The sequence below is a fragment of the Melozone crissalis genome, unplaced genomic scaffold (genome assembly GCF_028551555.1).
Source record: "Melozone crissalis strain CALT ecotype California unplaced genomic scaffold, PUWL_Pcris_2 ptg000034l_1, whole genome shotgun sequence".
NCBI lineage: Eukaryota > Metazoa > Chordata > Aves > Passeriformes > Passerellidae > Melozone > Melozone crissalis.
In genome coordinates this window covers 12,687,504-12,715,454 of record NW_026535812.1, presented here as the reverse complement: position 1 = coordinate 12,715,454, position 27,951 = coordinate 12,687,504, and the positions used below count along the sequence as shown (strand labels likewise).

Genomic DNA, 27,951 nt, shown 5'->3' with positions numbered 1-27,951 from the left:
TTGATAACAAAATGCTTCTTAGGATTCCTCTTGGACACTCTCTCCTCTTTATGACCATTGGTTTCCACCTAATAGTGCTGTTTCATGACCTGTGTATTTTCTCTGGTGAAAGCAGCTGCTTCTGGCTGTGATTTCTCAAAGCACTGGATATGTACGTGACCATCAGCAACTGATTTTACTCTCAATTCTAGGGGCTGAGGCTTTGTTTGATTTCCATTCCATCCCTGGGAGCCATGACATCATCTCCATGGTATTTCTGAAATTATACCCAATGGTCCTGTTTTTTCCTCTCAGACTTTATTGAAGAAATCTGTGATTTCTTTCAGGGTTGATGGTACTAAGTGTGTTCTACGTGTCTTTAGTGATTTATTCTCAATGGGGTTTTTTTTCAGCTTTGTAATTACACTTTCTATCTCTCAGTACAAGTGTTACCATTAAGTTGTACTGGATCTGAGGTGAGATTTGATCTGTGGAGGACCTCTTTTGAAATGCTTGTTTAAACTGTTTTCTACCTTAAAACTACAGCTGTGATAGATTAGCTATTTTTTCCATCTTCTTTTTCCATTAGCCAAATTTCTTGAACTGAGGTAAATCTGAAGATAGATGTACTTGCAGGATCATCCCAGTCATGGCATTGCTCATTTTCAGCTAATGTGGTGAGATGATCAGCAGCAGTGGTGCTGCTTCTTGGAGGAGTGAGCAGAGGCTGTTCATGGATGTGTGCAGTAATGTGGTCATGCTGTCTGCATTCACAACATATTTGTTCTCTGGTGCGCCTGGAAGAGGTGGGAGGAAAAAGTGCATAATGAGTAATTTCCCAACAACTGGAGGATGGTTTTTGTTTCTCCATCAATTGCATAATTACATTTTTAGTTCCCAGCTGCTGCTTTCATGAGCAGAAACATTGCAGAAGCTCCTTCAGACCAAAGACCCAGTCCTTTTATTTGGTTTGCTCTTCATCTCTGCTGTCTGTGCAGTCTGATCCAGAAAGAATGAGCTCTTCCAATTCACCATAAAGACATCTGGGAGAATAATGCAGGTTCTGGTTTCTGCCTTGGGTTCCAAATAACAACGTGCACTTAGAGCTGTAGGAGCCCAGGTAAAGTTTTCCCTTTATTTCCCCCTTTTTTTCTGTTCTCTATAGGTCCAAAAAAGAACATCTGTTAAGCCCATAGAGACATTTGGGATAAAAAATGAGGTGTCTATTTGATGGTTATATACGTGGAACTCAAATACATGAATCTTACTTTCACCACTAATTTTTGTTTTGGATTATGCCTTTGGTCTTCAAATAGTATTTCCAAGGTGTAAATCTACACTGATTCCAATAGGTTGACATCTGCTTTTAAAATTTTATGGCATTTATGCAGCTTTTAAACATTTATGGCATTGAATATGCTTTGTATGTCACTTTTTATCATTTATGGTATTGAACATGCTTTTTTATGTTCACTTTTAAACATTTTTGTTATTTATTTGAATATGCTTTGTATCACAGTAAGAAAAAGAGTGAAGGTGGACCAGTACACTTTATCATCACCGAGCTTGCCTGTAGTGATTTTTGTTGGCTATTATTTAATGGTAAAAATGTAGCAGTCTTGTGTGCTTTGATTAGACAAACGAACAAGTCAGTGATGGAGGTTTTGACGGACGCGTCCTTCTCAAGCAGAGCGATGGGCAGCGCGCTCCCGATGCCATCAGGGCGCACCGGCGGAAGGGTCGCGTCGTTTCCATGGGCTCACGGCTCGGCGGCTCCAGGTATTCACACTGTCCCAACAAAACCACACGTTTGGGAATGCATTTATCGACACATAATGGCCAATGAAAGCACTGAGCAAGTGTCTGGCGGGGCAGGCGAGTGTAGCTGCTGGCACAGCAAGCAGCACCGGGCGGGCACAGCCGAACCCCGCTCCCATCCCCATTCCCGGGGCCGCGCCTGTGCAGCGCCCGCGGCGGCGGGGCCGAGGCGGGGCTTGGCCGCTCGCCCCTCCCCGGCGGCAGCACCGTGACCGACAGCGGCTCCTGTAGCGCCGCCGGTGCCCCGGCCCTCCCACCGCCGTATAAAGCCCGGCACGGGGGGAGCGCCCGCGGCTGCCGCCCGCCGCGGAGAGGAGGAGGAGCAGGAGCGGTGTGTGCCCGCCGCCGTCCCCAGGCGCCTTCTCCCCGCTCCTTATCCACGCCCGCCCCTCTCCCCGCTGCCGGGGGCTGCTGGCGCGGCCAGGCCGGCGGTGCGGAGGACGAAGATGGCGAGGAGCGGCGCTCGGTGGCCGCGGCTGCTGCTGCCGGCGCTGCTGGCCCTGGCGCTGCCCGCGGCGGCGGAGCGGAGCCCCGGGCCCGCAGGTGAGCGCGGTGCGGGGGCCGGGATGCGGAGCGGGGGCTGGGTTGGGTTGGGATGCGGTGCGAGTGCTGGGATGCAGTGCGGGGGCTGGGATGCGGTGGCCGTGCCCGCGGGAGGTGTGTGCGGGCGGCGGGGATGCGCTGCTGGCCGTGCGGCATCGGTCCCTTTGTGCCTGGCGGCTCGGCAACATCCGCCAGGAAGGGAACGCTGGGACCCGCCGCTTGGCCGGGTTATTTTTGTATTTATTTATTTATTTATTCCCCACCGGCCCGTCCCTGCCCCGCACGGTAACGCGGAGCGGCTCGGCGCCGCCGGGGCAGCGCTCCCCGGGTTGTTGTCGAGACGAACCGCTCGGCTGAAAGTGTCTTAACCCGCCCAGGAGTTGAGAGATCCCTAATTCCACTTAAGGGAAAAAAAAAGAAAGAGGATTCCTTAAGGGGAATCCTAAAGACTCCTAAACTTTCTCATTGCCAGCTCCCCCGCCCTTTTTCTCCCGTCTCCACGAGACAAGGTGTTGATGAACATATTTTTCCAGTGCTCAGAAAAGCAATAGCATCAGTCACTGCTTCTCTGAACTTGAGCAAACGCTGATGAGGTTTCCTACTTCGTGCAAAAGTCATCCAGAGACTCCAGTGCCCCTTCCCCTCCTGCAGAGCATTCCCTGCCTTTCACTCGTGTAGTGGTGTTTGCTTCAAGGAGCCAGGATGTAGAAAGAAATTTTATCTTCAGCATGTAAAATAATATATACAGGAAATTCCCTCAGATGGAGGGGTCCAAACACATGTATGTCCAACAATATGCCAAAACCTTTTTTTGCTCTAATACTGTTTGGAGTCTGTACTTCTGATTTCTATTCTAGGCATACAAAGGTATTTCATCCCACTACGTTATTATCACATGAAATCCAAAATAGTTTCATTTCTTGGCTTGTTTTCTCAAGAGTTATCAAGTTATTTTTAATATCTACCTTAATTTCTACTGGGGTGAACAAGGAGGCTTTTTTATTTGAGCAGCAAGTTTTGTTGGCTGGTTCTAACTTTGATATTAAAACTGCTGCTTTAGTTCATAAGTAGTATAAAAAGTTAAAATAATTAAAAAAAAAAAAAAAAGCTGTTGAAGAATACCAGACCACTCAAAGAAGTTCTAACTTCCAGTTTTGGTAATACTTGGCTACTTTTGGTCATTCAGAGTATTTCTCTGAAGGCTATGGTGTGGTTGCTGTGTGTTGGGGGGTGTGAGCATTGCCCTTCAGCCTTTGCTGCCCCTTGGAATGCACCCCTGGGGACAGGTTTGAGCAAAAAGTTGAGCTCCTATCCCTGTTTTCAGGGCAGTGAGATTGTAAGTTGAACTTCTTTGGAAATTAGTTATGGCAAACAGTTATCCCCCCAAACATATCTGTTCAAATAATGTTTTAACTGCACTTGAAATATGGGTTCTCAGGCTGGTGTAAACTAATAGCTGGCATGGTAAGGATTCTTCTTTAATCCTTCTGCTTTTCAAATGTGTGCAAAGCAGAGTCCCTATTCCAGACAGCAATGTATGATTCAGCAGCCCAAAAATAGACTGCTTTGTCTGTATCAATAATAAAAATGATTCTACACAAGTTACAGTGCAAGAAAGTACTGGTGGGTTTATATAAGGTGTTCATGCAGGAAGATCTTAATTCTTTTTAATTTAGACACGAGCAGCCTGAGTTGTAGCAATCTCTGCTGAACTGAAACCACTCTGAGAGCAGTTTCTTGACCTCAGACACTGCCTGTTGTGTTACTCGTTTTTATTCCAGTTTTAACCCTTAAATGTTTTCCCTAAGTCTGTGCTGAATTACTTGAAGAAGTAATACAGTAAACACACCTTATGGTGCCTCTATTTCTAAAAATCTGTCTTTCAATTTCTAGTCTATTGATACTTTGTACAATTCAGTGTAAAACAGCCGGTGAAGGCGCAATTTACATGTCACTTTTTACTGCAGTCCATTAGTGTTGCTTACTTGCAACAAAAGCTCTAACAAGACTGTCTGGAACCAGCTGCCAAGCTACATCTCTATTTCTTAATCAGACCTTCCTCAGAAAGGTTTGGAAAAGTGATTTTGGGAGAGCTGCCTGTTGCACAGCACCGCTTACAGGGAGCAATCAGTGCGGCCCTGTGGCAAAGCGTGTTTGCAGAAATCCCTCTGCTCCTTCCTTGGCCGCAGGGTTATGTTTCAGGCAGTCACAGAGAAGAGCACTGTTGAGCTCTGAAACACTGGTTCCTGTGTGCTGGAGATGCAAAAGTTTCTGTGTTAAAACATCAGCGTTGAAATACTTTCATTGCACCACACTTGCTGCTTGCAGATTGCTTATTGTGGCACGCAGAAAGTCAGTGGGAACGACATTTGTGATTGTGTGAGAGGCAGACACTCTCTTGGCAGCAGATGTAAATGATGTTCTCACCTAGGATGTTTTATCAATCAGCTGTTTGCAGGAAAATGCCTTTGCAGCCTGTGATTCTGTTCCCCAGCACGGCTGTGGTGGCTCGGCCGGGCCGCGCTGAGGCCTTGGGGCCCAGGTTGTGATGGTGGCTGTCAGGGGGGATTGAAGTGGGCCCCATGGTTTGTGGCTGTCTGTGTGCCCTCCCAAAGCAGGACGGGTGGCCTGGGGGGCTCCAGCAGTGTGAGTGGCTTCCCAGAGCAGCTGGGCTGGGAGGTGTGGTGGCTCAGCTGGCTGTGGAGCCCTGAGCCACTGGGCTCTCCTCCACCCCAGCATCCCCAAGTGCTGGTCACAGATGATTCAGGCAGTAACTGCTGGCTGGTGTAACTCTGCAAGGAGTTACAGCCAGCATGTACTGCTTTTTGGGACACAGCTTGTACTGCTGCCATTTCTGTTAATTTGGGCTCAGCCTGAGTGCTCTGAGTGACAGTCATCGATAGGCCTTTCCTTCTGGGTCACCTGGGATGCCCAAACAAGAAAATTTAGTCATTCAACCATCCTGATGTACTTATTAGAAGTACTGACAGATTTGGCATGCTTGGGGAAGGAGAGGCCATAAACACAGCTCTCTGTGCCTGCCTCTGTCTCTCTGCCCTGTTTTCTGCCTCTTGTCTCTTTACTGTGCTACTTCTGTCACCCCTTGTCACCACAGTACCTAAAACTGCTACATAAGCTTGTGTTGTGGAAAAACCTCCTCCAGATCTCTTGGGAGTTTTGTACCCTTTTTGTGAGAGCTGTATGAAAAAGCTGCTCCATAGAGGAGAAGGGGAAAAGCAGAGGGTGATGAAGGCAGAACTGACTGTGCAGTAGGCCGTGCTTGGGTTACCTGTGTCTGTGTCTACCATCACTGTGCACACTTAGATGGGAATTACCTACTCATGGGGATACCTTTAGCTTCCAGCTTTGAAATAAATAGTGAATGACAAATGAAACAGTGTGTAGTGGGAGTTGCGGTGTTTGGAAGTTAGTTAAAAATAAGCAAACATTGCGTTAGAAGTGCAGAGCAGTAAAGTTGTGCTTTCACCGTGTATTTTTTCCTGAAAAATACTCATCCTTGAAGATACCCAAGGTTTGCAGTCTGGATTCTCTGCAGCACTTGGGTTAGAGGCTGCACAATACCAGTCTCTTTAGCAAAAAACGAACGAAATAAACAAAAAGAAACCCCTGTAGATTTATTTGGTCAGGCTTTTCTTTCTTTTCTTAGGTGAAGATAATAATTAAACTGTGGAATAATTAAGCTGTGGAATTGCTTAATTAATTAATCCAGGGTTGGATGTGTCATTGCTTTGCTATGATATATGGTGGGGTTACTGCAACTTTGATTGTAAAGTGCATTTTCAGTTAAAGCAAGAAGTGAAGCTGTTGTGACCTTTTTTATCAGCACTGGATGCTGTAAATTGCACTGAAGGGGCACAGGGAATGACCGCTATATTTATCTGAGCCAGGGGTGGTTTGTGTTAAATGTATTTCTGTCAAGCATCTAAACTAACATTATTTCTCAGGGTTTTCTTTAGGTTGGTGATATATTCTCAGGAGTTATCATTTATGGGCAAGTTTTTAGCTTTTTTCTTCACTGCTGCTTAGTTAAACATAAGTGACTTTGTCTTTTCATGGGGAAATGTTTAGTTTGTCTGTTGAATTAGCACTCTTGCACTGTGTAATCAAAAGCAGTATCTTTCCATTTGTGTAGAGCTGCCAGTCTGAATTACAAATTAATTGACATGCTGTTTAAGTGAATTCCCTTGTCATGGGGAGTAAGCATGGTTGCAGTAAGGGCAGTTTTGTTTTTGTTTGTAGTGGGTTTTTTTTATAGTTTTTGAGGGACCAGTTGCAAACAGGTTGGAAAGGGAAGAATATTTTTGATCCCTCTTAATTTAAACAGTAGCAGCGTTCTCTCCAGCAGAAAATACAGCTTGACCAGACTAGCAGCAGGTTTGTCTCATGTGTAGTAATGTAGCTCTAGAGAATAAATGACACTTTACTCTCAAGGAATACATGCTTGCAAGCACAGCCTGATACTACGAGTAGCTTTAGGATTAATAGAACTGCTTCTTGATTTTTTCTTTAGGTGAATTTGATTTTAAAAATATGAATTATACTGGTGATAAGGAGACTAAATACATAAAGTTGCAGTTTTATCCCAAATATCTATTTTTGTAAGGAAAGAGCAAGTATGTTTTTAAAGCTGCAGTGTTTTTAATTAATAAAAACATACTGTAAGGAAACAGACAAAAAAATGCTTAACAAAAATAGACTTGTTATTTAAGTGCCACTCCTCTGAGAATGAATTCTGTATCTGTGGTTCTGTGTTAATGTGCTGAATTAGCCCATTCTTGCTGAAATCAGCTGTGCAGAAACTAATCAACATCTGATAGCATTGCTCTTTTAATTTTTTCTTCTTTGTAAATTAAAAATAGATTAACTTTTTAATTCACATAAATCTTTAATACAGTGTCTTTGTAAGCATTTTACTTAGTTCTGCCTTACTTCACTGTAAAGCCATTGTGTTGGGTCAGAACCAGGCCCATAACTTTAATACTCGAAGCTGCTGGGTGAAATGTATGATGTTAAAAACACCTTTAAATATACATCATACATGCCATGTTGTTGTGTCTTGTGTCTCAAGTAGGAGAATTTTTATTTCACAGTTTGAAGGACTGAGTTGTGCAGGACAAGGCACAAGTGTGGAGTTTGAATTTCTGGTTCACACAGAAAAGGGAACTTTGAAAAGTATAGGATTTTTTTTTTTTATTATTTCTGAGATAGTGTCACTCGCGTGTGAAGAATTTTATGTGTCCAGTGTTGGGACGCAGGGCCAGATGTGGAGCTGTAGGGGCAGCTTTTTCAAATGAACTGACTGATCTGGGTGGTAGCATCTGCTCACAACATGAACCGCAGCGCAGGCACGAAGGACAGCGAGGGACAGCTGTGGGTGTTCAGGATGGCCCCACTTCCAGCTCCGTTCCTCTCGGTTTTCTTTTTTTTAAAGACTAGTTGAAGGAGAAACTGTGATTGCAAATCTTAACCACTGAGTTTCATCGATGGATTGATTAACTGTCAAAAGATTGACTTCAGAATGCCTGGTGCTGTGTGCGACCGCTTCTGTTTAAACAGCTGGGTTTGTTAAACAACAGCCCAAGAAGGAACATGCTCTTCTGCAGATACATATTTATGAGAGAGACAAGAGAGGGCAAGGCTGCAAAAAGGCAGAAGCTGAGTAAACTTTCTCACTTAGCCAGCTGATGCTAATTGTGTCCTGCCCTCAGCTGCACAGCCCTGATGACAGTTTATAGTGTGCTGTCCAAGCTGTGTGCTCAGGCAAGACACAGCCTGTGCCATGACTCCATCCACTGCCTCTCAAGATGTTTGTGGTTTCATTTCTATTTGGGCACCCATAAACAGCTGCAACCTGATCTGTTCCCCATTTGTCAGGAAGTTAGGCAGCTAGGAGTTCCTTCATGCATGGCAATGATGTCATTTACAAACAGTGGATTTTAATTTTTTTCTTAGTTTGGGAGCTAAGGAACACATCTTTGCTTTACTGCAGAATAGCTGACTCAGTATGCAGAGTCTCATCTAAGTCCTCTGAAGCTGATGGAAAAGCACTTTACTGCTGCTTGTATTTGGCTTTGTTTAACTATCAAAACAAGGAAATCTTGCATTAGAGTGATTGCAGGCCTGAGCCCTGGCCACTGCTGCACTCGGGGCTGACGTGCGTGATTGATGAGTGCACATACAGTTCTTAATGAGCTCTTGTTGACTATATATTCAATACTTCTGAATTAAAAGAAAGTAAGTTAAGAGCTGAGATATAATCAGCTTTCAAATGTTTCCTGAAATCAGTCAGTTGTATATTGGGAGTCCCTGCTAACCTTTGAAAGTGCGTGTAGGTAGGGATAGAAATACACAGCTGTGATTTGTGTGTCACAAATTTTTATTTAGTTGGTTTTGACCTGGCTCTGTTCTACATTTGATCATTTTAATGTAACTGTTTAAGCTGCTGTATTGGTGTGACGTCAGAAGCACCAATAAAAGACAGCAGTGAGCAGCAGCTCTGTACACTTGCCATTTGAGTCACTCTGCACGGGAGAGGAAAGTGCCTGTTCACACCACTGCATGCTGTGAATTACAGCCTGAGGGGATTTCAGTTTGTAGAAAAACAAAAAGGGGAAAAAAATTATAGTATCCTGTCCAGGGGCTGTGTGTTAGCAAGCGCTAATCTAACATAGATTCCCTACTGTGAGAAAATTGAGAGCAGCTCCTGCTTAGTGCAAGGATGCGTTTTTGCTAGCTCAGCTTCTCTGTTCCTGTGGAACACAAGAGGGAGAGCCCTGTAACAGGCAGCATATACTGTGGCTGAGGAAGTTGCAACAGTACAGCTATTTGAAACTGGGAAATGATACCTTGTATATTTCTTTCCCTAGAGAGCTCCTGAAAGCTTCTTGCCTTTATTAGGTCTATTCCTTTTCTTGGGGCAGTGTTGGCAGCTTCAACACCAGCAGTTATTGCTCAGTAACTCAGCAAGATTTACAGATAACGTGGAAGAGCACAGGAAGGATTATCCATAGACAGCCCATGCATTGAGGGATCCTGATAAATGCCAGTAATAATCATAAATGCCAATTGTGGCTATAAACTGTTTGCAACGGCTTAAAGAAAGAAGTGCCTTAGAAGAACCTCATAAGTTTTTGGAAATTACAAAGGTAATGTTTGTGTACTGTCTGTATTTTGCAGTAAGACCTGTATGCATAGAAGTGCAGTGATTAAAGGGAGGTTTGTCATAGAGAGGAAAACAGACTCTGAGGTCTGTACAGTAAAGTCAGTTTCTTCAAATTCTGGTCTTTAAAGACATTCCTAGAAAACCTTCTCTCTCACACAAGAATTGTATTAGTATAGAAAATCAATATGTACTAGGTGTTTGGCAATCCATGACTGCTCTTAACTTGCTATCTTTTAATTCTAATTTTATAATTTATTTTAACTTGTACCACTTTCTGATCTCTCATGAGCTTTTCAAGCATATTTTGTCTCTCATCCAAGGATAGTTTTTAGCATCAATCCAACCATACTACTGAACTGCAGAGAATCCAATCTTATTATGTGATCATGCCTGTGGTTAGTGGGGCTTTAAAGCCAGTCTGCCTCTTGGGGAAGCAGTGAAGTGTGGGATGAGTGGAGGCATGCAGCAGTGTTCTGAACTGAGCATTGTATAAAGATCAGATTAAAAAAACTCCAGGACTCCCGAGTATGAAGTATTATTGTTTTATGCCCCAGTCATCTTTCCCCCTCCTGCAGTGTAATGTACATTTATTTCCTGAGAAAAGAAGATGATCATGTTTGCTATTTCAGCACATTGTTGTGTTTCTAAAGAATCCTAGGGGGAAAATAAACAGCTGTCGGATGGCTCTGTCTTTTCTCTCTTTATGCCAAAAGTTTTATTTGACCAGAAACTTTTCTGTTGGCTTACTGCTTTATTTGAGCATATGTACATCACAAGCTCTCACTGGATGTGTATATGCAAATACACACATATAGTTTGTGTTTTTCTCATTGGGTACTTAAGATCTTTGTTTGCTGCTGGATTACAGTAACCAAGCACATGTCTGTAGGTATAACTTATAATCATGGTTACATTGTATAAGATGGGTTTTTCCCATCTCCAGCTGTTTGACATCTTTTCAGAGTATGCGGATTTTCAAATATTTTGACACAGAATCCTAAGTTTAGGCAATAACTCCTATTCATAGTGGAAAATCCAAATTCCTTTTTGTAAAGTCTAATATTGCCTTTGTCAGTGATAAGTGTAAGATTGTGTTGTGCTAAAAGATCTGGATTTTGGAAGTGCTCTGTGGTATTTTAGCTGTCTTAATGGTTCTTGGGGTTTTGGGCATACGGTCTGAGTCCATATAAATGGGGAAGTTGCTGTTGGCACCATGGTGATTCTCTAGTTATCTGCAGAGCTTCAGCTTGTCTTGAAAGCATGAGGAAAAATTTGGTTTTGTGCTCTTTAAGTTCAACAAGAGGATCCATGCTGAAAACAGTTTTTCAGTTGTGTTGAGCATTAGTGCATTTTTCCAATGATAGAGAAGCATGCTTCTGTGAGGTGTCAAGGCATGCTGAATCAAGTCTATGCTTTGCTTGGAGTTTGTTTGGGGTTTTTTCCTTCCTTTTTTTTTTTTTTTCTTTTTCTTTTTTTGTTTGTTTTTTGTGGGAAACTCTATCCTGTTGGTTTCCCACATTACCAGAGATTCAGGAGACATAGTAGATAATTGCACAGCTTTATCAATCAGCTTGGATGCATCCATGTGCTTCTTCCAGGTATCTGTTCAGCCTATACTTTAGTACTACCTGACTTTTTTTTTTTCAATTTTGTGTGGGTGTGGTTTTTTTTCCTTAAACCAGTAGAAGTATTCCTAGTATCCTTCCAGTTTCTAAGCTTTTTCTGTGATATCTAGCAACTAATTTATTAGCTTGCTGTTGATTTATTTTGCATATTGTAATAACTGACTTTGGGTATCAATCTTTCAATTAAATGAGCAATCATTCCTGTGTTGAGCAGCTCAGGGTGGGATGAAATCTGAAAACAGGGAAGTAAGCTGTTTAATGTAGAATATGGATAAAAATGTATTACAAGTACCAAACATCATTTGTTTACTAATATAAGCCACTAGTTTTAAAGATAAGATAGATTTTAATGTCATAATGTGGTACCATGAACAGATGTCCTTTGATCTTACAGCTCACTTCTACTCCAGAGAAGTCTGTAGTAGAATCCAAGGACTAAATGTCAGCTTCTGTGTGGCTGTGAGCAATATCCTCAGTTTTGGCTGCTCTGAAGCTACTATACCAGTGCCCACAACCCCTGGTAGAAATTATGTAGTAATCTCTGAGAGTGTTCATTCAAGATAAATAAGAACCATGTGGGTGTGTGAGGAATGACTGTAGTTCTTTGCATGCTTCTTTGCCAGGATACGAGGAGAAAGGTCATCGCTACTTAAAGTGGTGCTGCCACAGCAATTCCTGGTTTAGACCTTGCCAGGCAATTCACTGAAGGCAAAGCCTCTGGTTTATTGATCTTCTTGCTGGAAATAAATATTTATGATGCAGTCAGGTCCCTGAAGGTAGCAGAAACAACAGGCTAGAAGAGTGAGTTGTTTTGATAAACTTTCACTGGATTTCCTAACGCGCTGCATGTGCTCCGTGTGCAGTGTTGTTGTCTTTCACAACTGGTGTGCTGGAGGGTTTCTAATTTGCATGTAAAAATGAATTCTGTTAGTCACTGGATATACTTTTCTTGGCTAAACTCGTGCCCTCTCAGGCTTGTTTTCAAAACAGAGCAGCTGTTTTGTGGGTGTAAGTATCGGAAATCTGTCTGACACAATTTCGTCCTAGTAACCGAACACATACCTGGCATGGAGCTCTTGGGAGATTTTTTTTTCATGCCTTCCTGTTGAACTTCAGCATAGGGTTTACATTTCCTTTCTACACAAACTGACATGTGGAAATAAATGCCAAGCTCAGCAATGCCCTGGGTGAGTGCCAGGGTGCCTCTGGCAGGCTGTGTGCAGGGGAGCCGCCAGCCCGCACCCTCTGTGGCATCTCAGCACCCTGCCAGTGGGAACCAGGGCACCACCTGCTGTGTTCCTGGTCTCATGGAAGCTGTCCTAATGGCTCTTGGGATCGTGAGCATACAGGCTGAGTCCATATAAATGGAGAAGTTGCTGTTGGCACCACTGGTGATTGTCTAGTTATCTGCACAGCTTCAGCTTGTCTTGAAAGCATGTGGAAAAACTGGGTTTTGTGCTCTTTAAGTTTGTGCTCAACTTTGAGGATGCTGTTTCTGTTGGAAGACACTCCCAGGATTGTATTTGTCCTTGTGTGGGGTGGATGGTCAGGGCTGAACTGCAGCCTGTATGTAAGGTCACACAGCAGAGCTCCTTGGGGTGGATGCCTTGATGGAAGGCAGGGCTTTGTGGAGGGGATGGTGAAGCAGGAATGGTATCTAGTTGCAGCTGGAATTCCTTGTGGGGATTTTGCTGTTCTCTCACTGGGGAGTATCAGGCTGCAGTGGCAGCTTGGGTCTGAGTAATTGCAGACATCCTTCCATTGCTGTGCCTGGGTCTTCACTGCCCAGCTGGAGACAGGGATGCTGCTGGGGACTCACTCAGCCTCTCCCTGCTCTGGGGCAGCCCTGAGCCTCTGCACCCACAGGGCATCCTGGGGCCAAGCCTGCTCTGTGCCCAGGGACACTGTGGGTGGCAGCAGCTGAAATAGCTGAGCACATCCTGAAATGGAGATGACACTTGGATAGACTTGCTGCCTTGGGAATGTTGTGCTTCACATTGACCCTCCTGTGAGATCATGGAAGTCACTGTATCCATGTGCTACACACAACTGGGATAAGTGTTCCAAGAAATTGTTGTACCTAAAGGTAGTAAGCAAGGAATAGATTTTTTTGGAAGTGAATGAAGTTGAAAAAGTTGAAAAAAAATTAGCAGAAGTACTTAATGGTCAGAAGCATTCTCTTCACTCACTTCCACTGGAAGAAACAAACATCTCCCATGCTATGTTTAGTGGAAATTTGCCAGTGAAACTGTGCAAGTTATCACATCTAAATATAGTCACAGCAACCTACAGGAACTAGGTTAATATTTTTATTAGCTGGAGGAGGATGGTTCTGGTTTTCTCATTTGGTTATTAATACCCTCTATAATGTGCCAAGGTAACTATCATTTACTGCAGTTTCCATTGTCTCTCTATTTATACTATATATAGAATAAAAGCATGTTTCTCTGCTCTTTGGTCAGACACAGCTTAAAAAAAGAACAAACCACCACAAAACCCAAACAAACCAAAACAAAAGAGGCCCCAGTAAAGACTAAGTAATCTAGAAAGAAAACTCTAATTCTAAGGGGACTTCAAATGCTATAATTACAGTTTTGCTGCACTTAAAAATTATTTAAGTACCACCTGCACTTAAAAGTCAGTGGTGCAACAAAGACATAAAATAAAGCCTCGTCAACTTCTTCAAGTCTAATTAAAAAAAAAAAAAACATGGGTAAGCATGCTATAAGGAAAACAGTTCCCATGTAAATAGTACCTTTAAAATAGCTTTCTTTTGTTCTGTGACCGTTTGCAACCCCCAATCTGGCAGCCCATTTAGATTGCTTCATTGTCTGGTGGTGCAGTATAGGCTCTTTTAACTTTTCATATCAGCATAAACTGTTTGCCTGCTCAGCTTTCTTCATTTTGTATAGTTCAGGCTGAAATCCCTTATGATTTGGCACATTATTCTCTTTCGTCCTGTTCCACAAAAGTCAAGTAACATACCAGACTCCATAGTGAATCTTGAAATACATGAATAATGTGTATTCCATTAAGAGAGAGTAACAATATCCCATAAAGAACAGTAGATTATTTTTTGCTTGCCAAACCGTACTTGTATGTTAGTTTAAACTTTCTTTGACTTAGTAACCGTGGAAGCAATCTGCAGCCCACATTCTGTCATTTCCATCATGTTGTCAAGTACAGATTTTTGAGATCTTTGCTGTTAGCATTTCTTAGTAATGTGTAGGTGTGAAATATGCCTTCTTCAAACCAAGTTCCATGGTTTAGTCAGTGAGCTGGTCACCTAGGAAACTTTTAATAATGGATCCAGTTGGCTTGATGATGCAATTCTGGTATGATCAGATTTTTCCAGTTCCCTGTAATTTGAAAATGTAGTGCTTGAACAAAAAGTAGCCTTAATTTCCTTCATAGAGGAAAATCCTCCTCTGCCTTCAGTTCTGTTTTAGTCACAGTCTAAGATACAATGGTCTTTATTCATTTTGTGGTGATTTTAGTAGAATTACTTGAAATTGCAATAAATTGTAATAAACTGTTTGGAAGGTATTGAGCCATTATTGCTCTGTTTCTGTCTCTTTGTGAGTCCATGTGAACTCATTGCACTGTGAGGTCCTCCTGTCCTTTTGAGATGTATTTGGGGGGTTTTCTTCTGATTCTTTGGTACAAAAGTCTGCTAGCACTTAAGAAGGGGAAAAGGGTGAAGCAAATTATCTTCCAAATCTGGCTTTCCAAAATTTTTGGATGTTCAAATTGAGTTGTAGGAAGAATTTACAATATATCCAGTTTCTTCCTTGTTGCATAGTGTATTGCAGGAGTGTCTGGTTTGGTAGAGCTGGCAGTTGAAATTGTCTCTAGGGCCTTTGAGGAAAAGGATTGTACTCCCCTGTTCACAGACATGCCTCCCAGACATCCCCACCCAAGGAAAAAAATTAAGAAAAAAAGGCAATAGCAGGATGTGAGAGAAATACACAAAATTGTGTGTAGTGGGGAGGGCAGGTAGAGATGTCATCTGCAGCTGAGGAACTTGGGCAGTGTCAGATAAAGCTGGAGGAGCCCTGCTCAAGGCACAGGCTGGTTTTGGTGGTGTAGGTACTGGGCACAGGGTGCTGTCACTGCTTAAAGGTCACACTTGTTCAAGGAGTGTCTGGGGAAGAGCAAAGTCACAAAGCAGATCAAGTGTTCTGCAATTTGCAGAAACACCACCTGAGTCAGGAACACCCTTAAACTGAGACCAGTATCACAGGTGCTTGTCTTATCCCTGCTGTACCCCACGCACACCATGGAGCTACTGGTGAGGATGGAGCAGCCAGAGCACTGTCACACCTGGCAGGATGCTCTGGAGGTGACCTGGTCTGAATCTGAGCCATATTTCAGTGGAAACAGTATGAGTGCCACCTGAGACCTTTTCTGCAGAGTGGGTTTGCCTGCTGTGGGTACTTCAGACAGACTGGAATTTCATTAGAGCAGATGGTTTTATGCTGCTCCACAAACTGTCTGTATTCTGACAGGTATTTCTGTCTGAGTCAATACACTTGAAGTATTGGCTGCAGAGCATTGCATGAGCGAGTTGCAAAGTGCATTTCTTCTATAACGTGGGAACTGGGTCATCATCGTTTGTGTTAACTTTTGCTGTTGTCACATAAAACAAAATGGGGAGTGGTGAGTGGTTTGAATACACTCAGGATGATGTCCAGGCTGTCTGAAGGCTGCTGAGCCTGTGGTGGTGGATGAGGCTGAAGAGTTAATAGGAATGTTTTCCATAGCAGACCCTTCTTGCACATGTTACTGGATTAAGGAAGGTAAATCCAGAAGATGTTTTTTTGGCAAGTAATGCAGTAACAGGCACTCTGTCTGGAATACTCATCATAGGTGATTAGTTTTTTTTTATTGTAAGGATTGATCTCATGGGCTCTGGTTAGAGCACAGCTATTGCTTGAACTTGGCCTGAATTGGGGAAGCTGCAATGTACTCTGACATCCAGGCTGGTCTGATTAAATACTTGATTTTAGGTAGGGATAAAACCTTCTCATAGCTTCAAATTATTTACTTTCATTATGCAGCATATTGCATAGGTTTCTAAATGTTGTTCAGGAGTTTAATTGGGAAGCTATTTAGAGGAAATTCACGACCCCATCTGAACTGTGCTAAAAGCTCTGGAATGTGAGGAGGAAATTGGTTGCATGGTCACTTTCCTGTGTGCAATAAGAGGGCAAAATTAGCAGTGCTGTAATGTACCTATGCTCTGAATAAAAAAGCCAATCAAACAAACTCCTTGCTCTTCGGTCTCTGCCCAAGGACTTAAAAGCACTAAATGCTGTTTGTTGGGGGTTTGGTTTCATTGGTTGGGTTTTTTGACTTGTTTTCATGAAGAGTATGTCCTGCTGGCTTTCAGGGGAGCTCCTGGGGTTGGGTAAAGTTCTCTTACTACCACTCAGCTGTGTGGTAAGCAGTAACAGGATTAGCTCAGACTGAAAAGTAGCAAGTTATTTTTGTTTTGAAGATTTCTTCCTGTCCAGTAGTCACACTATCTTTGTTTTTGTGTCTTGAACTAGTTGTTTACAGAGTAGACAGACTTGCTTTCTCTTCCAGAGGATAATTTTAAATACAGCACCTTGCCCATAGCAGTTTTTGTTTGGTAAGGTCTCACACCTGTACTGTGGCAGCATAATTGCCTTCTGTCTTTGAATGAGATGCAGAAAGTCATAGAGCTCCCTGAGCTAGTGCTGCTGTTCGTTGCATTTTGTCACAGACTGTGCCCTGAAAGCATATTAATGCATGTTCTTTCCTTTCCTTCCTCAGATAAACTTCTGGTCTTTACTGTAGCAACTAAAGAAACCGATGGCTTTCACCGCTTCATGCGAACTGCAAAGCATTTCAACTACACAGTAAAGGTATTGTGTGTGTTCTGTACCATATGTTTGTGCTGTCCATGCTGTGAAACAGAACCAGTAGATGGTAGCTGACCTTGCCTTACCTTCATTGTGTGCTGGGACAGAGGAAACAGCAGCAGAGCTGGGGGGCAGGAAGGGCACTTGCTGTGCACTTGCAACTCCCTGTTGCTCACCTGCTGATGCCCCTGAACCACCGTGGGAGGGAGAGGCTCCCTCTGCCTTAGGAGCTGCTTCAGGGGTTTGCAGCTCTCATGGTCAGCATCCTCCTCACTCACAGGTTCTGGCACATTTTATCACAGAGCCTTGTTTTTCAGTGTGGCAGATTTTGTTTGTATGAACACTTCTGGGAGCTGTACTGCGCTCAAGGGCTTTGGATCTCTTTCCTTAAGCAAGGCTGGAGCACTGCTGCAAGGAAGGAGGGAGGCTCACATCTGAAAATTTCTCTGTATTTCCCAGGAGCCTGTAATTTCTGAGAGGACAATGTGTCTCTATCATTCTTTCCAGCCTTTTCTGCCTTGCTCCATGCCTCTGTATGTCACGTACTTAGGTTGGCCTCTGCATGACCTTGGGAAAAAGGGAGGGCACTAACCTTCTAAACTTTCCCCAAAATTGGTTCTGCCAAGAGAAAATCCAGGAATTCAGATGCTGTTATGAAATTTTTCTTCTTTCTTACCACAGTGCCTACACTATAAATAGGAAATTATTTGGGTCTTTGACTTCTACCACTGAATTTGGAGGACTGAGAGAACCTTCCCTAATATGATAAAGCTGTAGTAGAGCGCCTGAGCTCTGGATACATCTTTTAGCTCTGCAGATTTTTCCAAAACATCAGCAGTGTATTTCTTCCAGGCTTTATATGTTCCAAAAACTTTATGTTCAAAATACATAAAGGGCTTTTTTTTTTTCCTCTTTTTTGACATGTAATCTGCTGTACTGCTTGGCTGGGGAGGAGTTTTATGTTTAACTCAGTTTTAGCAGTGAGCTGTGTACTGGAAAACCTGTCCTTTCCTTTTTGTACAAAAAACTTGCAATTTGAATTAGTTATACCTTGATCCACCTAGGTCTTTTGTGCCTCCTGTTCCTAAAGGGATGTTATGGAATTTTAAAGGTCTTATTCGGAATGTTTTTCTAATACAGATTTTGAAACAATCCTTAGCTTTTTTTTTCTATTTTTTTTTCCTGAAGGAGACACATTTGAGTAAATGGCAGTAGCAGGCAGTTGCTTGATTCTTATTTGGTGAAGAAATGTCTCTCTCATGTTTTTGCAGTGATGTCATGGTGCTGAATGTTGCTTCAGACATGGAAAACCTACGATGCTGGAAGTGCTGGCTTGCTATGCTTTAATGTGTTGCTTCTGCTTTAGCATCTGTTTTCAATAAGGATCTGCTTTAAAAAAGCCTCATGGGTTTGAGTACTAGCAAAAAGTGGGTTTTTTTCCCCTCTTATTGCAGGTTCTTGGAAAAGGTGAAGAATGGAAAGGTGGTGAGCTGCCCAACTCCATTGGCGGAGGGCAGAAGGTTCGGCTGCTGAAGGAGGGCATTGGAAGCTATGCTGATCAAGAGGACTTGGTTGTACTGTTTGTGGAATGGTGAGCAGACCCGGCTTCTTGTCCTTGTGTTTTACTCTGGGTAGACATGCAAAAGTAGCTCCTGTGACATGCTGAAAGTTTCATGACGCTTTTGTTCTTCACTGTTTCATTTGAGAGAGTTGGCATCTTTCTTCATTCATAAAAATAGTGGATTGCTTTTGGAGCAATTGTTACTTTTTAGCGGATTTACAGATGTAAGAGTTCTGCTGCCTCCAGGGGGTAAAAAAATGTTGCTGGGAGCTAACAGGCTTTTAGGCAAGCATTTGTCCTCTCCCTGCTGAGCTGCAGTGAGAGCAGGATGTGGCTGCAGGCTGGGAGTGTGGATGGGAGGGGAGCAAAAGCAGCTCCAGAAATAAAGAGTCCAGTAGGGACCAGAGGCATTATCTTGTTCCATGAAGTAACAGTGATATGGAGGAAACTGGAAAATGGCTCCCAGAGGAAAGCATTTAACAGGACACTGTCTGTGTGTTAGAGAGCTGAAACAAGTCTTGGTGTCAGATGTAGCTTGGTGCCTGTGCTCTCTGTGTGATGGAACATGGAGAGACAGAGCTGCTGCAGGTGCCAGATTATAGCTCACAGCACAGCTATGCTTGAACATTCTCCCTGCAGGCCAGATAGGCTTCTCCTGTCACTGAAAGCATAGAGCTCAAATGTGCTCAAAACACACATTCTCTGTTGCTTCCCTCTGCTTTTTCTCTTCCTCTTATTTTCCTCCTGTGGCAGCAGCATTGGCAGAGTAGCTCAGAATCCAGCTTGCAGCAGACACCAGGCCCTTCCACACTGATGTTAACCAGAGCAGGGTCACAGCTCTGAAATAATCACTGAAGGAAGGTGTGGGACCATGTCTGGAATCGGGGACAGGGAGCTCCAGTGGTGACAGGCAGCCTTGGAGAGGGGAGCTGAGAGTGAGCTTGGAGACAGTCATGGATGAGTTCACCCCTGCTGCTGTACCATGCTGGAATGTCTGCCCCAGAGTTCTCTTTCAGCTTTTAACCTGCTTTATGTATTTAAGACTTGACAGTTGAAGAAACTTAGGGGCAATTTTTCAAGGCTTGGCAGGTTTTGCACAGCAGACATCACCACAAGGCAAAGTGGCTGGACACTGGCAATTTATGGAAAGCTAATTTGTTTTGCACAAGTTAACGCTTTGGGAAAGTTGGAGTAGCCATTAAATTGGTGGTAAATTCAAATACATTACTTAATTTTCTGTTCCTAGTTTACCTCTTGTGATGAGTAACAGAAATACCTAGAAAGCAAAAAATCTAAATAATTGTCACTAATTTATAAATAAGCATTATAAGCATTATTATGCTGAATATTTTTTTAAGCATGCTTAGGTCTGTGGAAGTTACCTAATTTGAAGATACACATCCAGTTTTTGAATTTCTTTTTTTATTGACTTGTTCAATTTTGCATTTCCTAAATGAAAAACGTATCTTTCTAAAAGTAAATACATTGTTTGTGTGTTCATAGTGTTGTCCTACTAATCATACAAGAACTGAAACTTTTAAAGGTTAATTTCAAAGATTTTTTTGCGCTAAAGCTCAGATAAAACAAGCATTTCCCAAATGTTTTCTACTTACATCAAATTTCTTTGTTTCTGAATTTATTATCCTAATTCATAACAATTTTCTTCCTGTGTGGTAAAATATGTAAATTTATTATCACATTGGTACAGAGGTCTAGCTCAAATCTTTCTCCACCATAATTTGCTCTCTGGAGGGGCAGGCTGTCTGCTGGCATGGATGAGAGAGTACAGAGGACCATGTGTGTCAAAGCGCAAAAGCCATAATCTTTCTTCCTGTGAAAAATCACAGGATTTAAGGCCCCCCAAGTCCCTGAAGTCCAAAATCTGAAGTACATATTTGTTTAAAGCTGGTGGAACTGATTCCAGACAGGAGAGAAAAAACCAGTTTGCTGATGCCGGTATTATGTTTTAATTCTAATGAGCTTTTACATTTCCAGAAATCCTGGTTTGCAATTTAAACGCTGATCAATGTGGCAGTAAGTTTGGAAAATACAAATGTCACGAACTTCCTTTCTTCTTCAAGTGTTTTTTATTATATTCATTGTGAAGCATTTGGAATATTAATCTTGGGGGGGGGAAGGAAATATCTGGTTTGCTTACTGTAACTAGGAAAGTAATTTCTAGGGAGCTGTTTACTTAACAAACTTAGTTTCTCAGTTTGGGGTTTTTTTTTTCAGCAGTTTTTTATATGGCTCAGAATTCTGGAAATAGTCTGAACTTCTTCTGTGGACAGCTTGTGCCTATGTGTAGATAGCAAAATGCCTGCAGATGGAACACTAGTTAAATTAGGCTTGTTTTTGCTTGAGCCAGCTTCTGGTTTGTTTTGGACCATTTCAGATTGAACTGGCTAATGGCCAGTGTAGACTGGATAAATTGGTTGGTGCTGTGACTGCTCATCCAGAACTCTCACAGACATCTCTTTGTATCATGGAAGAATTTTGAAGCCTCTCAGTTTGTTCTTTGTTTTGTTGTATTTTTTTTTTCACATTCATCAGAACCTAAGGGATAATTATATTTTCCGTGTATCTCAAAATGGTTAAGGTGTGGTCCTGGTGGGAGACACAGTCTGAGTGACAAAATAGTTTTGTGTCTGTTTTGTGACATTGCTAGTCACTAGTAGGCACTATCTTGTGTTTTGAGCTCTCACCCTGCAGCTCCATTAGTAGCAAGTTCTGATTGTTGAAGTTGAGGATGCAGAACTTGCATGGTCAGTTCTAGAGCACCTGAGTGTCTGCTGCAGTTTCCCTGTGTTGGTGGGAGTGCAGGGTGCATAGCCAGGATGCTTTGCTGCTGCAAAAGGGAGGGAGGGAGGAATGGATTCCAGTCCCAAGCATCTGGGAGCTTCAGGAAATGGGATTAGGTTGTGGAAACTTTCTGGGGTTTTTTTTATTTCTTCTTTTTTTTTTTTTTTTTCCCTTCTTGCTTTCTACTTAATTTGGAGGATTTATAAAGAATAAATAAAAGAGTCTCTGAGCTGTTCCTGCTTGCCAGGGAAGCCTGCTTTTTCCTGGATACGTCTGCACTGTTTTTCCCTGTCAAATTTTGAAGTCTTGTTTAAAGTAAGTCATTATGTCATCCCTAATAACAGTAAAAACTGTCAAGGATAGTCTTGGGGCCTGTTTTGTGATGGCTTTAGTGGTGTAGACTTGAAGTGAATCCCCCCTTACAGCAGGAGATGGGGTCTGAATAGGCCAAATGTTACCTGACAGAGGGTAAACAACGCAAATGATACATTTACAGGTGTAAAGGAGTTTTCCTTTCCATGGCAAGAAAAGTGGGAGCCTCATAAAGCAGCTGATGAGGGTACTGTCAGCAAGGTGGAGGTCCTGCTCAGGAAGAGGTGTGGTGGCATTAAGTCACCTCTTGACAAGAGAGCCTTGACCATTAATGGCAAGTGTGGGTTCCAGCTGGATTAATAGAACTCCACAATATCCATTGCAGGTTAGCAGCTCAGCTCTGGGTTCAGGATTATAAACTCGGCTCTATTAAGTAGCATATCCCCTTTCACAAGCAGAGCCTGTGGCTGGCCCAGCCTGTTGTTCAATTTGGCTTTCTTTCACAGGATGACATCCTTGGAAGCAATGTTCCAGGGTGTTGGGCTCCTTCCTGCAGCTGTAAGCCCTAGCAGCAGCAGCACTACCCTGCTCACAGAGGAGAAGCACAGCCTGCCATGAGCTGTTAAGTTAAAGGCTCAGACAGTTCTCTTTTTGTCTGTCTGCAATGTGTCTCCTGTTTCTTGTGTGTTCTACAGACTTGGTCTGGCATTGAGACGGGCTGCAGAAATTGAATGGAAAAGGGAGTGAAATGTATTCCTGTAAATTTGGGCAGAAACAGGCATATTTTGTGAAACTGGGGAAGGTCCAAAATGTACAATTTCTTTCATGTCTTTTTCTGCCAAAGTTGCAGAAAAACATAAGAGTTTTCAGAAAACCACTTACTTATATAGACTACATAACACAGTTCCTCTCCAGGGTTCATACTTTGCTTTGTGGTGAAAATATTTTCTTACATTTGCAAGACAGCTGTTGTTCAGTTCTCTTAGGCCAATTTGATGAAATCCTCTTTGAAGAAATGACATCTTGAATAATTTCAGAACTGTAATAAAGGAGTACCACAAGTTGGTAATGGTTGATCTGTTGGTGCTGTTGCTGGGTAATCCATTGCAATGCAAAATATTCTGTGTACTGGAGGTGGGAATGCTTGGTTTTGGGTAGCTGTACTGTTACTTTTCCTGTTATCAGGGCTAGTGATTTTCAATTTTTAAGGTATATGTGTAGGGCAAAAATATCCCTGTGTTCAGATGAAGAAGCTGCAAGGCTGAGATGCTGCCATTGAAATATTTTGCTGCTTCAGCCAGAGACTAATCTATGATGTGATTCCAATTTCACTGTGACATTCTTCATGCTGTGTAAAGTGAGCCTTGAAGTAGGAGGCATTGGCACAGAGCAGCTGTGGATGCCCAATCCCTGCAATTTCCGAGTCCAGGCCAGATTGGATGGGGCTTTGAGCAGGCTGGTCTAGTGTGTGGCATCCCTGCCCATGGTGGGGGCATTGGTTTGTTTGCTTGGTGGTGTTCCCAACCCCCTGTGCCCACCAGGCATTGATTTAGATTTGGCTCAGCCACAAGAAACCACCAGGCTTGGGATGCTCCATTCTTACAGGACCTTGGCCAAACCCAGGCAGGATTCATTCTGGTTTGGCACATTGTTGGCCTTTGGCTGTGTCTAACAGCCAAAGATGAGCCCCACACCTTTAGGCCTTTATCCTCAATAGGAATTGTGACTCAGAGGCAGGTAAGGTTTTTCATAAATAAGTATTGTATACTTTGAGCCTTTTAAGTCTTTACCACATTAAAGAGGTTGAAGGAGAAATCTATGCCTTGTTAGGATGCATATGGGGAACTAGACTTAATTGAGATCTAAGAGCCATTGCTGTTGTGTTTAGGAGCAAGATCATCTAGATTTTCTCAGTAAAAGTCATCTAAGTCATCTTTCAGTCCTGCTTTTTAATCTGTTAAAGTTTGATATTTTTAATTATTGTTCTTAAAAACATAAGCAAAATAGGAAAATCAATTTCAGGTAAACAAAATTTGAAGAAAAACGAATGCCCAAAATGTGTAAGACTAAAAAGCAGGAGGAGAAACTACTTTGGAGAAGTAGTACTGATTGAAGTATCGCTCCTAGAAGGGCATACAATTTTTACATAGTGGTTAAATATGATATAATTGAGTCATTTTTCAGAATGAAAGGGCTGTTTGATTTTTAAATTTGAAAAGTCCAGTTTTGAACACAGAAATATTAAAATCAAACCAACCTAACAGATGTATTTTCTTTCCTTTTAAGCTTTGACGTTATCTTTGCTGGGGGCCCTGAAGAGCTCCTAAAGAAATTTCAGGAAACGAATCACAAGGTGGTGTTTGCAGCAGATGGACTGATTTGGCCAGATAAAAGGCTGGCAGACAAATATCCTGTTGTCCGGAGTGGGAAACGATTCCTGAACTCAGGAGGCAAGTGGGATCCTCAAACACTTGAACTTGAGCATGACCCATCTCTGTTATCTGTTCTGTGTGCTTGTTGCATGTGGAGCTGTTCCTGAATTACCCAAGTACAAATCTGATCACTGGATATGCTGTCATCTTCCTCCCCTCCCCACCTGAATAGCTCCTCTTCACTGCTCAGGCATAGTTTTCATTCACATTTGCACAGTCTGTGTTTGACAATAACTTGTAAAAAGCCGATAAATACGGCCAGGGTCTAGCCAGTAGCTGTGCATGGCAGTGCAATGCTGTGCAGGGATGACCCCATTGCTGCAGGAACAATGCAGAGCACAAGCCCAGCAGAGCAGCATGTGCTATTTATAGCCTGGTCACAGAATTGCCAAACTCTGGAGCTCTCTGCACGAAGGGTGGATGTGCTGGCAGCTCTGCCTGGCCTGGCTGCGTGGCTTACACAGCTCCTACAAGGAGTGGGAGCTGCTCCTGTAATCTCAATGACGGATGAATTCTGAAATCCTCCTTTGAATGCCAGCTTTGCTAATAATTTAGCACTTGATTAATACATGCACTGATTCAAACACTGTGCTGTGCAGAAACTATTGAGTGTTTCATTTCTGGGGCACCCTTCTTCAGTGTGCAGGTCTGGTTCTTTCCCTCACCTATCTGTCCTATCATTTTTTTATTTTGGTGTATGTTTGTTTTGAGTTGAATTCTCATTATATTTCTGGCAGTATTAGATTCAGGCATCTCTGCCAGTAAGAACTGATTGATGACAAGGAAGCTTTTTCCACAAATGGGCTTCTTGGGAAAGTGATAGTCTGATATCATGCTTTGGCCTTCTCAGAACTATCCTGGGCAGATCTGATTTATTTTTTTCGTGAAAATACCATTAGTATAAAAATAGCCAGTCATTATTAACTGGAACTAGCCAATAAGTATTAATTGGAACTTTTTGAAACAGACCTGTTACATACCTCAGGAGGAAGATTGGATATTGAGCCAAGTTTCGTAAATTTCATACTTTTTCTTTACTGGCAGCACTCAGAATGAAGTCCCTGGTTGCTGGACAGCATTGCAGGGTGGTGTTTTTTATGGAAATAACCTGTGTGTGTGATGTTGCAGGATTTATTGGTTATGCTCCATCCATAAATCGTATTGTGCAGCAATGGAATCTGCAGGATAATGATGATGACCAGCTGTTTTACACCAAAATCTATGTTGACCCATTGGCAAGGGTAGGTAGTAACTCGCTTTCTCTTTTCTTTCTGCTTGAAATAACATGCTGCTCCTCATAAAACATCAAGAGATGAAAAGAGAGGGAATGCTGTCTATACTGCAGTGCCATGTTGACAGTTGTTTGTTCTCCTGAGGTTCCTACTGCTGGAATGATGAACAGGCTCCCAAAGGGTCATGACTTGATATATTATTTCAGGCTGCCTTCAGCCCCAGGCAGGTTGTGCTTCATTGTTAGAAATAGCAGCTCTGAGGTATATGATCAGACACATTTATCTCAATGAGGGTCCCGTGTACTTGGCAGTTTGATGGCCAGAGAATGTGGCATTTTGCCAGGGTGTCACTGAACTACTTGCTGATCCAGTGTTTTATACTTTGGCTTGCTGCCATTTCAGATCCTGCCTTCAGCTTTCTGTACAAATAAGTTCAATAAAGCTGCATTGTAAATTTTGGGTGAAGATCTCTCTGTGTCCTCACTTAAAGTTCTCTGCTGAGTTGCAGTGTTGAAGCATGATAGGTGTTAGAGGTGTGTCCCTGATGCTGCAAAAAGAGGGATAAGGGAAGCTGACAGTATATTGATGCAAAAAGACTTTAGAAGCTGATATAGAAGAATTTGGAAAAGGATTTTGGGAATTTGTATGCTTAAGGCAGATGCAAAGTTTTTGAAATGTATACATGTTTTTTCTGGCATAACTTAATGGAAAATCAGGCCTGTTTGGCTAAAGATTCAGAAAAAGAATATTTCTGTTGGAAGAGACCTGCAGTGATCATCTAGTCTGACTGGCTGACCAATATGGGCCTGACCAAAAGCTAAAGTGTGTTGCTAAGCTCATTGCCAAAATGCTTTTTAAGCACTAGAGAGGCTGGAGGTTTTGACAACCTCTCGAGGAATGGACCCAGGGTTTGACCACCCTGTTAATAAAGAAATGCTTCCTAATGTCCAGTCTGAACCTTTCCTGGTGCAGCTTTGAGCCATCCCCACCAGCTCAGCACCTCCCTGTCCCCTTGCCCTCCTCAGGAAGCTGCAAGGAGCACAGAGGAGCCCCTCAGCCTGCTCCTCTAAACGAGACAAACCTCAGCTGCTCCTCATGGGAAATTCCCTCCAGCCTCTAATGATTGAGTTGCTTACATGCAAGTTCAGTCAGATGCCAGGTATGCAATTGAAGAGACAGGGTGTAGAGATATTAAAGCTGATTCTGCATCCAAGTCAGAAGTAGCATAATTGGTTGTCTAAATGGATTGTCTTCTAGACCAGAGCTGTGTATCTGTGCAGAGCACTGCTGCACCGTAATTCAAAACACTTCCATGGTGCTTGCTGTACATCACCACTGATTCTCTCTGTAGTAATAATGTGCCTAATGCTGTGGAATGTGTAAGAAGATCTTGGAAGACCAAAAAAAAGGACATCATCTGTTTTTAAGCATGTTTGAAATGTTACATACTTGAATCAGCATTTTAAAAATGGTAAAACATGGTATTTAAGTAAGCTAGGATTAGTAATACAACATTAGGAACATGTTTTAAAATCACCAGTGTTTTCTATCCTGACATGATACTTACATTTGACTTTTATATTTTTGTGACTCTGAAACACAGCATGTTTTGTTTCTTGGCCAAGACTAGTTAATTTTTTTTTATGACACAAATTTTCTTTGGCATATACTGCAAAATTGCAGTTCCTGTGGAGAGTTATGACCTTTATCCTTCAAGTTTAAAGTTTCTGCATATACAAAATAATTGCTGTAGAACTGCACAACTTGGGAATACAGACAAATATAGCAATCTGAAGAACACATTTTCCCTGATTCCTTGCTGCCACTGTGGTATAATTGCAGTGTGGCTGTAAAAACATTGGCTTTTAGAACGCCTCAACAGCTTTGGTGCTTTGATTTCAGGAGAGCATTAACATCACTTTGGACCACAAATGTGCAATTTTCCAGACTCTAAATGGAGCTGTTGGTAAGTGTATGATTGGCACATTGTGTGTTTCATTAACTGTTATTAACACTTCTTTTTCTGCTTAACCATGAGTGTAGTTCTCTAAACATGCACTTATTTTAAAGGAGTGTTTGGATGGGTAAAGCTGATCACCAGATTAGTTACAGGTCTTCTGGGTTGATTATGAATTGAATGCTCTCATTGTAAAATATTTGATTTAAAATGGGAAAAATAGTTTTAAATAAATGAAGGATATGGAGTTAAGGATAATTTTTCTATTTGCCTTTTCAAAATTTAATTACAGGAGTAAGATTAGTAATTAAAATTGCATTTTAGATGTTCTCAAGCAAACAACTGTAATGAAGTTGAATAATGTAGAATTCTCTTTATTTAACTGTCATGAATTTAAATGGAAATATGCATTTGTGCAAACTTCCTTTCTTACATCTGACCTTTAATTTTGGAACAACTTTTTTGTAGTCAGATCATATGTGAAATAACTGATTTCTCTATAAATATCAATACTGAAGCTACTGATGAGAAACTATGAAGTTTGATGTTACCTTTCTTATTATAAGGAGCTTAGAATTCAAGATCTAGTTAGAAAAATTAACAAAAGCTTCTAAATAAA

General features: G+C 42.2%; 1 protein-coding gene across 2 annotated transcripts in view; it reads left to right on the top strand.

Moving 5' to 3' along the window:
* The first annotated feature begins 2,194 nt into the window (after positions 1-2,194).
* Positions 2,195-27,951, top strand: part of PLOD2 (procollagen-lysine,2-oxoglutarate 5-dioxygenase 2) — a 49,607-nt gene continuing 23,850 nt past the window's right edge. The window contains exons 1-6 of one of the 2 annotated variants that reach the window (XM_054282681.1): positions 2,195-2,340; positions 16,948-17,039; positions 18,491-18,627; positions 23,998-24,161; positions 25,272-25,384; positions 27,278-27,341. In XM_054282681.1, coding sequence (XP_054138656.1) covers positions 2,244-2,340; positions 16,948-17,039; positions 18,491-18,627; positions 23,998-24,161; positions 25,272-25,384; positions 27,278-27,341 — 667 coding nt within the window. In that variant the 5' untranslated portion in view covers positions 2,195-2,243. The remainder of the gene's footprint in view (positions 2,341-16,947; positions 17,040-18,490; positions 18,628-23,997; positions 24,162-25,271; positions 25,385-27,277; positions 27,342-27,951) is intronic. The other variant, XM_054282682.1, reaches the window with a different exon arrangement.